This window comes from Oryx dammah, unplaced genomic scaffold (genome assembly GCF_014754425.2).
Source record: "Oryx dammah isolate SB20612 unplaced genomic scaffold, SCBI_Odam_1.1 HiC_scaffold_29, whole genome shotgun sequence".
NCBI classification, from domain to species: domain Eukaryota; kingdom Metazoa; phylum Chordata; class Mammalia; order Artiodactyla; family Bovidae; genus Oryx; species Oryx dammah.
The window spans coordinates 16,048,094-16,059,433 of NW_024070213.1; the positions used below are offsets into that span (position 1 = coordinate 16,048,094).

General features: G+C 53.1%; 1 protein-coding gene across 3 annotated transcripts in view; it reads left to right on the forward strand.

Moving 5' to 3' along the window:
* The window catches only part of NCAPD2 (non-SMC condensin I complex subunit D2), a 24,840-nt gene that overhangs the window by 12,220 nt on the left and 1,280 nt on the right, over window positions 1-11,340 (forward strand). For all 3 annotated transcript variants that reach the window (XM_040234967.1, XM_040234969.1, XM_040234968.1), the window contains 21 exons: window positions 177-324; window positions 1,297-1,494; window positions 1,815-1,949; window positions 2,044-2,131; window positions 2,228-2,408; window positions 2,871-2,995; window positions 3,496-3,729; window positions 4,021-4,195; window positions 4,722-4,806; window positions 6,372-6,505; window positions 6,830-6,962; window positions 7,056-7,140; window positions 7,216-7,383; window positions 7,987-8,156; window positions 8,875-8,986; window positions 9,060-9,183; window positions 9,266-9,421; window positions 9,737-9,914; window positions 10,000-10,094; window positions 10,573-10,653; window positions 10,745-10,928. In XM_040234967.1, coding sequence (XP_040090901.1) covers window positions 177-324; window positions 1,297-1,494; window positions 1,815-1,949; window positions 2,044-2,131; window positions 2,228-2,408; window positions 2,871-2,995; window positions 3,496-3,729; window positions 4,021-4,195; window positions 4,722-4,806; window positions 6,372-6,505; window positions 6,830-6,962; window positions 7,056-7,140; window positions 7,216-7,383; window positions 7,987-8,156; window positions 8,875-8,986; window positions 9,060-9,183; window positions 9,266-9,421; window positions 9,737-9,914; window positions 10,000-10,094; window positions 10,573-10,653; window positions 10,745-10,928 — 2,989 coding nt within the window. The remainder of the gene's footprint in view (window positions 1-176; window positions 325-1,296; window positions 1,495-1,814; window positions 1,950-2,043; window positions 2,132-2,227; window positions 2,409-2,870; window positions 2,996-3,495; window positions 3,730-4,020; window positions 4,196-4,721; window positions 4,807-6,371; window positions 6,506-6,829; window positions 6,963-7,055; window positions 7,141-7,215; window positions 7,384-7,986; window positions 8,157-8,874; window positions 8,987-9,059; window positions 9,184-9,265; window positions 9,422-9,736; window positions 9,915-9,999; window positions 10,095-10,572; window positions 10,654-10,744; window positions 10,929-11,340) is intronic.

Below are 11,340 nucleotides of genomic sequence, written 5' to 3' on the forward strand. Positions count from 1 at the left end.
GCAGTTTATTTCCTTCTGCCGCTTGGGGACCTCTGGCCTTCCTCTGTTACCCTCTCAATTCTTTACATCTGACCCACTAGGGAAGCCCCCTTCAGATGTTAGATGCCAGCTTAATTCTTGCCGGGACCTAAGTGATTAGGTTACGCTGCTCTGGCTGTGTTTATTCCCCTGTGTAGAGAGATTGGACAGAAGTGTCCCCAGGAGCTGAGTCGGGACCCTACGGGGGCAAAGGGTTTTGCGGCCTTCCTGACAGAACTAGCAGAGCGCATCCCAGCCATCCTGATGTCCAGCATGTGCATTCTGCTAGACCATTTGGATGGAGAGGTAGGTGGTCCCTTGGTCAGTGGGTTGTGAGTCCATTGTTGAAAGGCTCTTTCTTAACATGAAGGTAGCAACTTTCACATGAAGTCAAACTTTCTCGGCTTATCACTGTGGCAATTCCTTCCTGTAGAGAAGCAGATGAAGTTTATTGAATTAAAGGGCCATGTCAGTATCACACTGGTTTCATCCCAAACTGGTAGAGAGATGACAGTTCCATAGCTTAAGTCAGTGAGAGACTCAGCTGTGGTTCTGGGTCCACCCATTCTGCAGGATGAAGCCCCTTCCTGCCACCCGGCTCTCAGATGCTCCCGTATCACCTCTCTCAGTTCTCTTGTCCTCAGTGTTAACCTGGCTCCTTCCCAAACCTGATATTAGCTCTCCTCAGTGAATGTTAAGAACCACGATAATCTGCTCATTCACCTAATGTATTGATACCATGACTTTAGATTGCAAGATCCCATTCTCTGGCTCTTGGCGTTGCAAAAACCCTAAACTGTTCTCCCATCAGATTCTGCAGTGCACATGGTCAGGCCTAGGGCTGATTGCTGTTTCTCTGTCAGTGAATTGTGGGAAGGGGATTGTGAGGGAAGGCAGTGTTATTAGTAAGGATCAAAGGCTTTGAAGCTTCAGAAGCAAGGTGGTAATTAATGCTTCTGAAACATGTATTGGTGGGTGGATGTGATTTCATATTCAGCTGCCACCATGGCTATCTCCTTGCATGGAGGGGATAGGGAGGGGTACTGCCCTGGGCTCTTATTTGTTTCATCCCTAAATTCTCTTCTGAGCAGTCAAGGCCCTTTTGGCATTCAGCTTTTTCCAGTGACCTCAGGGTGAATGCTGAGCTTCCAATGCAGGGGAGTGCGGGTTCTCTCCCTGCTCAGGGAACTGAGGTCCCGATGCTGAGCAGCGTAAGAGTTTAGGGCAAGGACAGTCGCTGTGGGGTGCAGAGCTCCCACCAGCCTCGCTCTCGCTCAGAATTACGTGATGCGCAATGCTGTGCTGGCAGCCATGGCGGAGATGGTGCTGCAGGTCCTGAGCGGGGATCAGCTGGAGGCGGCTTCCCGGGACACCCGGGACCAGTTCCTGGACACCTTGCAAGCCCATTGCCACGACGTCAACTCGTTTGTGCGCAGCCGCGTTTTGCAGCTCTTCACCCGAATTGTCCAGCAGAAGGTGAGTGGCCGTTGACATGATAGAGATCCACAGAACCCCTCTACGCAGGCTGAAGCAAAAAGGAAAGTAGCTGTGTCAAAGAAGAGTTTAGAATTCAGGATTTCACTGCCAGTAGTAAAGGTCCTCCTCTGTCAGGGACAAGGATTCTGGCTCCATTCAAAGAACTGCACTGTCTTAATAGAGTATTCCCGAACTGTTCACATCCCCTAGAAAAGTTTCCTCAGATGAATAGCTCGCACATGTAAAGTGCACTTTACCATCATCTTGACGTTATGGCCAATGTGGGCTGGGATCTGATCCTCTCCTCCTGCCCCCCACAGGCTCTGCCCCTGACGCGTTTCCAGGCAGTGGTGGCCTTAGCTGTGGGGCGTTTGGCAGACAAGTCGGTGCTGGTCTGTAAAAGCGCCATCCAACTGCTCGCCAGCTTTCTTGCCAATAATCCCTTTTCCTGCAAGGTACGTAGCCCTTGGTCCACCCAGAAGAGGGATTAAATGGAAACAGGTAAAATTCCACGAGTCAATGGCCCTGATATTTATTGTTTCTTGGTAGCTTAGTGACACTGACCTTGCTGGACCACTGCAGAAGGAGACCCAGAAATTACAAGAGATGAGGGCCCAGAGGCGAGCCACAGCACCTTGTGAGTAGGGTCTGTGGGGGAGCTTTCAACCTTGACACCCTTCTCCCCACAGTGGGGAGCTCAAGGCAAGAGTCTAAGTGAAACCTTCTCGTTCAGCCGCAGAGCTAGACCCCACTGAGGAGTGGGAGGCCATGCTGCCAGAGTTGAAAGCTACCCTGCAGCAGCTGTTGACGCTTCCCCAGGAAGGAGAGGGGATGTCTGAGGGCGTTGCTGAGACAGAGACCCCCGAGGAGGTGGAAGGACGCATCCGTCAGTTGCTAGCCAAAGCTAGTTACAAGTATGGGAAAGAATGCAGTATTCTCTCGTGACCCATTAGGTTTAAGGTTCACCTTTGGGAAACTATATATATGTTTTTAATTGAAATATAGTTAGTTGATTGGCAATGTTGCACTAATTTCTGCTGTACAGCAGAGTAACACATGTATACATTCTTTAATGATACATTTTTTTTTTAATGAAAAATCTCTTCCGAGCCTGCTTTCTAGCCACGTAGTTCCCTTCCCATGGGAGCAGCAACAGTAGTGGTTAAGCACCTCCTTATAGAGATAATATTTAGTCACACAGTCAAACTTACCTTCATCACCACCACCCCCCCCCCCCCCCCCCCCTTTTTACAAAAGGGGCAGAGTTCTCCACCAGAAGGTCTGGGTTCTCGGTGCATTCATGAGCTAGGCCTCTGACACAGGCCACGGTGCCACTCTCAAGGGGGCAGGATGGGTGACAGGCCGTGTTCTGTCAGGCAGGCCATCATCCTCACTCAAGAAGCCATAGGCCACTTTCGGGAGTCTGAACCCTTCTGTCATGTGGACCCGGAAGACTCAGAGGAGACCAGGTTCCTCAGTCTCTTAGGAACCATCTTCAAAGGTAAATTCCTTTTCCTTCTTCAGTCAGCAAACAAGACACTTCAGCTAGTATTCATGGCCCATTGACTTTATGTCAGACACAGACCTGACTCACAGCCTGGCACTGAAAGAAGCCAGAGGGGCCTCTGCAGTGTGTCTGCTTGGGAATGGAAGCAACCCCCAGGCCTGAGATTGATAGTCACAGGGAGTGGAAGGGTATTTCAAGCCATAGACGACTCAAGAAATCTTTTCTGGGAAATGAACCAAGATATTTTAGACTAAATTCTAAATTTATACTTTCCTATTGGGAGTTCCCTGGCAATCCATTGGTCAGGACTCCACATTTCCATTGCAGGGGGCATGGGTTTGATCCCTGATTAGGGAACTAAGATCCTGCAAGCCACATAGCATAACAAAACAAAACTTTCCTATGGTAGAAACACATACTCATGGATGTTTAGAACTGTTGGGTTTCCCCATATACCCTTGAACAAAAGCTATCCTGTAATTCCCTAACTCTAGGCCCAGCAGCTCCCACCCAGGAGGAGAATCCCCAGGCGGCTGCAGGGAACTTGGGCCCAGGAGAGACTGGCTGTAAGGACAAGCCCAGTGGATCAGAGCCTGAGGAATGCAATGATAAGCTGGTGAAGCAGGAGTTGCTGGTGCAGTACCTACAGGATGCCCACAGCTTCTCCCTGCAGATCACCAAGGCCATTGGCATCGTCAGCAAGATGATGTACGAACACACAGCTACAGGTGCGCTGGCGCCCCCACCGCAGAGGCCAGGGCTGGAAGCACCCGTCTCGTCCGCATTTGATTGATGTCCGTCTGCTCCTTTGAAGGGCCCAGATTCTCTGCTTCCATTTGCCTGCTGTAGCCCTGTGGAGTGTGCATATAGCATTTGACAGGGCATTGGAGGGAGGTGGGGTCCTCAGGAGAAATGGGGAGGGTGTCCCCTCACATGTTGCTCCTTTAAGAGAAGTTCTGTCTTTAAGTGTTGGGGCGTTTCGCTGCGCTGATAGGTGACATTTGTGTCTGTCTTCTCAGTGGTGCAGGAGGTGATTGAATTCTTTGTGATGGTGTTCCAATTTGGGGTACCCCAGGCCCTGTTTGGGGTGCGCCGCATGCTGCCTCTCATCTGGTCGAAGGAGCCCGGCGTCCGGGATGCTGTGCTTAATGCCTACCGCCAACTTTATCTCAAACCCAAGGGGGACTCCGCCAGGTACACGGGCTGCATTGGCCTTTGTGAACTTCCCTGAAGTCAGCCTCTCCCAGGAGGTGTCTAGTCTCCTGAGGGGAGGCGAGGGAGTGGGCTCCTCCTAGGGGACTTCTAGACCTAGAGGCAGTAGGTCTGTGATGGACTGGGGGAGTGAAACCCAACCTAAGCAGTTATTTGGTTTATTTTTGTTTCTTTTTATTGAAATATAATATAATACAACATTATGTAAGTTACAAGTGTACATTGTAGCGATTCACAGTCCTTAAAGGTTATATTGTTTTAGTTATAAACATGTTGCACAGTGCATCCTTGTAGGTTATTTTATCCAGGATAGTTTGTTCTCTTAGTCCCCTACCCCGTATATTGCCGCTCCCCCACCCCTCTCCCTACTGGCGACTACTAGTTTGTTCTCTTTGTGTATCTGAAACAGTTGTTTATTGTTTGACGCTGGCAGGATTGCCTAATAACCTATTTGCCAGGTTCAGCTTCTCCGTCTTTTAATGACTCCTGATCTCTGCTGTTCCCACAGAGCCAAGGCCCAGACTTTGATTCACAATCTCTCTCTGCTGCTGGTGGACGCCTCAGTTGGGACCATTCAGTGTCTTGAGGAAATCGTAAGTATGCTCACTTCCACTTACTCATTCAGCAAATATTAGTGAGATTATGGTGTACTCAGCCCCTCAAAGAAATATAGGATTACTTGCTTTTGGCAGCCAAAAAACATAAAACATTTTAGAGCAATGCAGCAGATAGTTAATCTGTAGTAAAGTGGCGAGGGAGTGGTATAGGTAACAGTTATTGTAGCAACGGTAATATAACACATTATGCCAGGCACTAATTTAATCACTTTGCTCATATTAACATGTTTCATCCTCACAATGGCTCTAGGAGGCAGTATTATTATCTACATTTCCCAATAAGAAACTTGAGGTAGAGAGAGCTTAAAGAACTTGGCTAATTTCAGCCAGTTAGTGACAAAGTTTAAGATTCAATCTCAGGCGTCAGAGTTCCAGAAAACATACTCCTGCCTGGTACGTTATGTTGACGAGTAGAGAAGAGAGCAGTGTCAGGTCAAAGAGTCGAGGGCAGAGCTTCTGAGTTGAGGGCAGAGCTTCCTGAAGGTGGCAGGACTTGATTTGGATCTTGATGCATCAGATTTAGAGAATTCGAGAAAGGAGGGGAAACATTTCAGACAGAGCCGAGCAAGAGCACTGCCTGTGTTGTAGAAGGAAGACCATTGCGTTCTGGCTCAAGATTGTTACCTGGAAAAGATAGTGAAGCTGGAAGTGGGTTGGAGCTGAACTGGGAAGATCCGTGGGATCTAGGACTTGAACCTTATTGGCCAGGGGCCCCAGCATTTCAGTGCCACAGAGCTACTTTGAAGGATTTGGGTGGTGAGGCTCAAGGCAGAGATGGTGCTGACCATGAGCCTCCACTGGGAGGCGCAGCACCACCAGCCACATTTTCTCCTCACTGCGGAAAAGAAAAGCCTGCTGGAGGCTCCTGGCCTGAGATCGTGCAGGGCAGCAACTGGCCAGGAGCCCATACCACAGGCCGCAGAGAGCTGTTTCTATCAGTACTTGGTGAGCAATGCTGTGGCCTGATGAAGCAGACGTCTGGGAGAGCACAGCACACAGGCTGGTGGGAGCCGAAGCCGGGAATGTTCCTGGAGGCTGCTGCGGGTGTGCAGTGACAGGGTTCTGAACTTCGGGGGTGGGAGGAACATCTATAGGGTGGCACTTCATGGAAGACAAATTTTAAAAGGGAGAAAAGGTGGAATGAGTGACCGACGCATTAAAAATTAGGTGACAGAGGTTTGAAGACTGTTGGTGGTGGTGTCACTGGCAAAATGAAAAGGCAAAGATGATGGCATCCATTTGGGACACATTGAGTTGACAGTAGCAGTGAGAAAACCTACTAGAAATCTCCACAAAGTGTTGTCCAGACTATAGATGTGCACGAACTCAGCAAGGTCAGTTTCAGCACGTCATCTAAAGAAACATTTGCAGGCAGAATAGAAAGTAGCAGAAGTGGAGGTATTCCCCAGACCTCAGCTTTACATCTTCAGCTGCCTCCTTCCTCTCCACTTAGGGTTCTCAGTGTTCTCTTCAGAGGAGGCAGACCAGGTGTCAGGGGAATTGTTACTTTGGGGCCTGAGCCCTTTTTCTTTTCTCTCCAGATCTGTGAGTTTGTGCAGAAGGATGAATTGAGCCCAGCAGTGACCCAGGTGCTGTGGGAGCAGGCAACGGAGAAGGCGCCCTGCTCCCCTCTGGAGCGCTGCTCCTCCGTCATGCTTCTTGGGATGATGGCACGGTGAGGCTCACATCAGACAGGCCGAGGGGTGAGCGAGAAGAGAAAGGTTCCCTGAGGACTATTATTACTGCTCCAGGGAGAGCACTCGGGCCTGGCTGAGCTCTGCGTGTGCGTCGCCACCTAAATGGAGAACAAGTGACAGTGCGGTTCCAACCCGCCCAGCAGAGGGGTCAGCAGCGCGTGAGGGATGCTGAGGGCCAGCCCCACACGCAGCGCTCCAGGGCTCACGAAGCCCTGAGTAGGGAGCTGGCTCCTATGCTCCTTGGTGGTGTTCCCCACACAGAGGTGTCTGAGTGGCTTTAACTCTACGGCTTCTTCTCCTAGAGGAAAGCCAGAGATTGTGGGAAGCAACTTGGACACCCTGGTGAATATAGGGCTGGACGAGAAGCTCCCACCGGACTACAGGTTGGCCCACCAAGTGTGCCACGCCATCGCCAACATCTCGGACAGGAGGAAGGCACGTGGGGTGGTAATGTCCAAACTAGGGAGAGTGGGTGTCCCCTTGTCCACCCTCGACACTCACCCGCGTTTTCTTCCCTGCCCTCAGCAGCCTTCTATGGGGGAACGTCACCCTCCCTTCCGGCTGCCCCAGGAGCACCGCCTGTTTGAGCGACTGCGGGAGATGGTCACGAAAGGTGAGCTGCCGCGCAGAGCCTGGGGCAGAAGGGCTCCTCTGTCTGTGGTGGCAGCTTCCCCCTCTTCCTGCGCAGGCAGCGTCCACCCAGACCCGCTCTGGGTCCCGTTCAAGGAGGCGGCCGTGGCCCTCATCTACCAGCTGGCTGAGGGCCCCGAGGGGATCTGCGCCCGGATACTGCAGGACTGTGCAAAGCAGGCCCTAGAGAAGTTGGAGGAGAAGAGTGACCACCAGGAGGCCCCGCGTAAGTGGGCAGGAGGGTTGATGGGCCCGTGGCAGCAGCCCCTGACACCACCACCTCCTGCAGCCACGCTGACCCCCTCAGCCCTCCCTGTCCCTTTCTGTCACTCAGGCTGCACAGTCACTGCTACCATGCCCTCCACTCTCATGTCTTGCTGCTTTTTTTCTTTTTTAAAATAATTTTATTTCTTTTTGGTTGTGCCCAGTCTTAACTGCGCAGGCTTTTCTCTAGTTGCAGTGAGTGAGGATGACTCTAGTTGTGGCGCCCGTGCTTCCCCTGGTAGTGGCGTCTCTTAGTGTGGAGCGTGGGCTCTAGGGCACAAGGCCTTCAGTGGCTGTGGCTGCCAGGCTCTAGAGCACAGGCTCAGTAGCTGTGGTACCTGGGCCCAGTTGTTCCAAGGCATGTGGTATCTTCCTGGACCAGGGATGGAAACCCGCGTCTGCTGCATTGGCGGGAGGATTGTTTACCGTTCTCCACCAGGGAAGCCCTCCTGCTCCTTGCCTGGGTATAGAGCACGTGAGCCAGGGGACCATCAGTGAAAACAGTGCGGGGGCCTGTGAGACTTGATGGCCTTTCTCTCCCTGCCTTCCTGCCCCCGTCCTGCAGAGGAGACGCCCGTGCTCCCCACCTTCCTGTTGATGAACCTGCTGTCCCTGGCCGGGGACGTGGCTCTGCAGCAGCTGCTGCACCTGGAGCAGGCCGTGAGCGGGGAGCTGTGTCGGCGCCGGGTCCTGCGGGAGGAGCAGGAGCACAAGAGGAAGGGGCCCGAGGCGAAGGTGAGCGGCGCGCCTGTGCTCGGGGTTCCTGCCCCGAGTGTCGCCCAGACTCGCTTCTGGCCCTTGGTCCTTTACGTTTCCTTCTGGGGAGCTCTGCTTCTCTCCTGTTCATTGAGCTCATGGAGGCTCTGCCTCCTTGCTCCTGATACCCTGGAAACGACTAGTGAGAACATAAATGGATCACCCACGAAGTGTTTTAGGTAAATCCAGAGCATCGAGGTAGGGGCCTCAGCATAAAATCCAGGCTGTGCCCGAGGCAGTGTTTGCTAGAACCTGCACGCTCCCACCGCCTTGCTGGCAGCCTTGGAGACTGGGCTTGGCCCCTGATGGGACCTTGTGTTCTCTCCACTAAAGGCAGTGATGTCTGGCAGACAAATGAGATACAGCTCTGCAGCAATGGGGTAAAGTCTGACCTTCTCTGTGACCTTGAGCCGTTGTCTGGCAGGTTCCATCGGTTTATTTTGTCCAGGAAGTTATATGCTGCTATGAGGATGAATCAGAAGAGATGTGGGATGCTCTGGCCACTTTAGACACAAATGGAGGGGATCTAGTACTTTTCCTATTTAATTCACGAGTCCTTCCTCTTCAGATACATGTGACAAGCCTGTGAACAGCTTTGCAGAATTTGCCCTTCCCGGGATCCATTCATGCGAAATGAAGGGTAGGCTGGAATCAAAACTGTCTGCTCACCCATGATCCCTGGCTGCTTTCCCATCAGAATTCAAAGTCTGAGTCCACCTTGGAGGAGGAGATGGGGCTGGGTGGGGCCACAGCTGATGACACCGAGGCAGAACTCATCCGTGGCATCTGTGAGCTGGAGCTGCTGGAAGGTGAGAAGGGCTGCTGAGTGAGCCTTCCCCAGCTGGGTAGCCCGTCCCACACCTTGACTTGTTCCTTTACTAGGCAAACAGACACTGGCTGCCTTTGTTCCACTTCTGCTTAAAGTCTGCAACAACCCTGGTCTCTATAGCAACCCGGAGCTCTCCACAGCTGCTTCACTCGCCCTGGGCAAGTTCTGCATGATAAGGTGGGCCCCAGGGTGGAGACTGCCTTCCCGAGGAGGGTGGGGGCTGGTGCGGTTTCCCTGACGATCCTCTCTTTGCCTCTAGTGCCACTTTCTGTGACTCCCAGCTTCGTCTTCTGTTCACCATGTTAGAAAAGTCCTCGCTCCCCATCGTTCGCTCTAACCTCATGATTGCTACTGGGGATCTGGCCATCCGTTTCCCCAACCTGGTGGACCCCTGGACACCCCATCTGTATGCTCGGTGAGACCCCTCCCAGCGCTGTCTCAGTCCCCACCAGCCCTGGAGGCCGTGGGGAAGTCAGTATGGGAATCTCCAGAACTGTGTCCCCCTGGTCTTTAGGGCTCCTTCCCAAATCTGGGCACGCCCTGGCTGGGTGTGACCCAAAGGGATTGATGCCTCTCGTCTAAAGCCTTGGCACCAGGCTTGGCCTCTTTCTCCAAACTCGGCTCTAGACAGCCTCTACCGGTACAGTCAGAAGAGGCCGCGGCTCCCTACTGAAGGCCCCCTGCCACCATCAGGTGTCCCGGTCCTAATGCCGTGAGATTTCATCCCTAGCCTCCGGGACCCCTCTCAGCATGTGCGGAAAACAGCCGCACTGGTGATGACCCACCTGATCCTGAAGGACATGGTGAAGGTGAAGGGGCAGGTGAGCGAGATGGCTGTGCTGCTCATCGACCCTGCCCCTCAGATCGCTGCCCTGGCCAAGAACTTCTTCAACGAGCTCTCCAACAAGGTGAGAAGTGGGTGGCTTAGGACTTGCTGCCGAGGGACCGAGCAGTTGTGTGCCGGTCTCCGTGACCTGACTCTCTCTCTTACAGGCGAATGCCATCTATAACCTCCTTCCAGATATCATCAGCCGCCTGTCAGCCCCCGAGGGAGGCGTGGAGGAAGAGCCTTTCCACACCATCATGAAGTAGAGTCCCTGGGCCTTGGGGTGTTTGTTCTGTCATAGAGGAGGCTCAGGAATCACACAGACCTGTTCGTGATGTCCAGTCTGGTGCTCTGAGCCGTGTGGACTTCAGCACCAACCCGCCTCTGTAGTATTTCTCCTGTGTAAAATGAGGCCCCCAAATACTTGTTCCTTAGTTTTTGAGAAGATTTATAAGATAAAAGTCCTAACACATGCTTACATGCTAAGCATGTAAATAGGACTCATTGGATGGCAGTTGCTTTTGTTCTAAGTTTCCAGTCACACTGTAAATTCCTCAGGAGGGTGGGGTGGACCCTTCCCTGAGGTGAGGGAGCGGGCAGGAGGGACAGGCCAGGGCAGAGGAGAGTCTGCCCCTGAGGCAGGAGGGCGACAGAAGGCAGGTGCCAGGGAGGGCCTGAGTGGGTGTCAGTGGTGGGCTCGGGGCTGCCCCCAAGGTGGTCCATCCTTTTCCCGTCTGCAGGCAGTTGCTCTCCTACATCACGAAGGACAAGCAGACCGAGAGCCTGGTGGAGAAGCTATGTCAGCGCTTCCGCACGGCCCAGTACGCTGCCTTCCTGAAGGGTTCGTGGGGCTGGAGGAGACCCTTCCCTCGGGGGTCCCGCTGAGCCTCACCACACCTTCCCTGCCCGCAGGACTGAGCGGCAGTACCGGGACCTGGCCTACTGCGTGTCTCAGCTTCCCCTCACAGAGCGGGGTCTCCGAAAGATGCTCGACAATTTTGACTGCTTTGGCGATAAGCTGTCAGACGAGTCCATCTTCAGCGCCTTTTTGTCCATCGTGGGCAAGTTGCGGCGTGGGGCCAAGCCCGAGGGCAAGGTGCGCGGTGCCTGCTGCTTTCAGGCCGCAGCTCCCACGGTTGTTCTGAGGCTCCGGGTTTCTGACTTAGTCCCCAGCTGACTGTAGCCAAGTAACCGGGTGACCTGAGACCAGGTCTTTCTGTCTCCAATTCTTTCTTTTTTTCTTTGCTTCAGGAGGCTTTCTTAAGGGCCATTTCAGGTTCAAAGCAAAATTATAGTATTCCTCGCACCCCCAGTTACCCACATCCCCTGCCACAGGCGTGCAGGGCATCTGTGAACCTGCCTTGACACATCCCCATTGCCCAGAGAGCGTGATTTCCAGGAGGGTTCACTCCTGGTGATGTGTGTGCTGACGAGTGTATCCTCACTGTGTGTGCTTCACAGTCGACGCCCCGCCCTGAGCGTCCTCTGCTCCCTGCTCACGTGGGGGG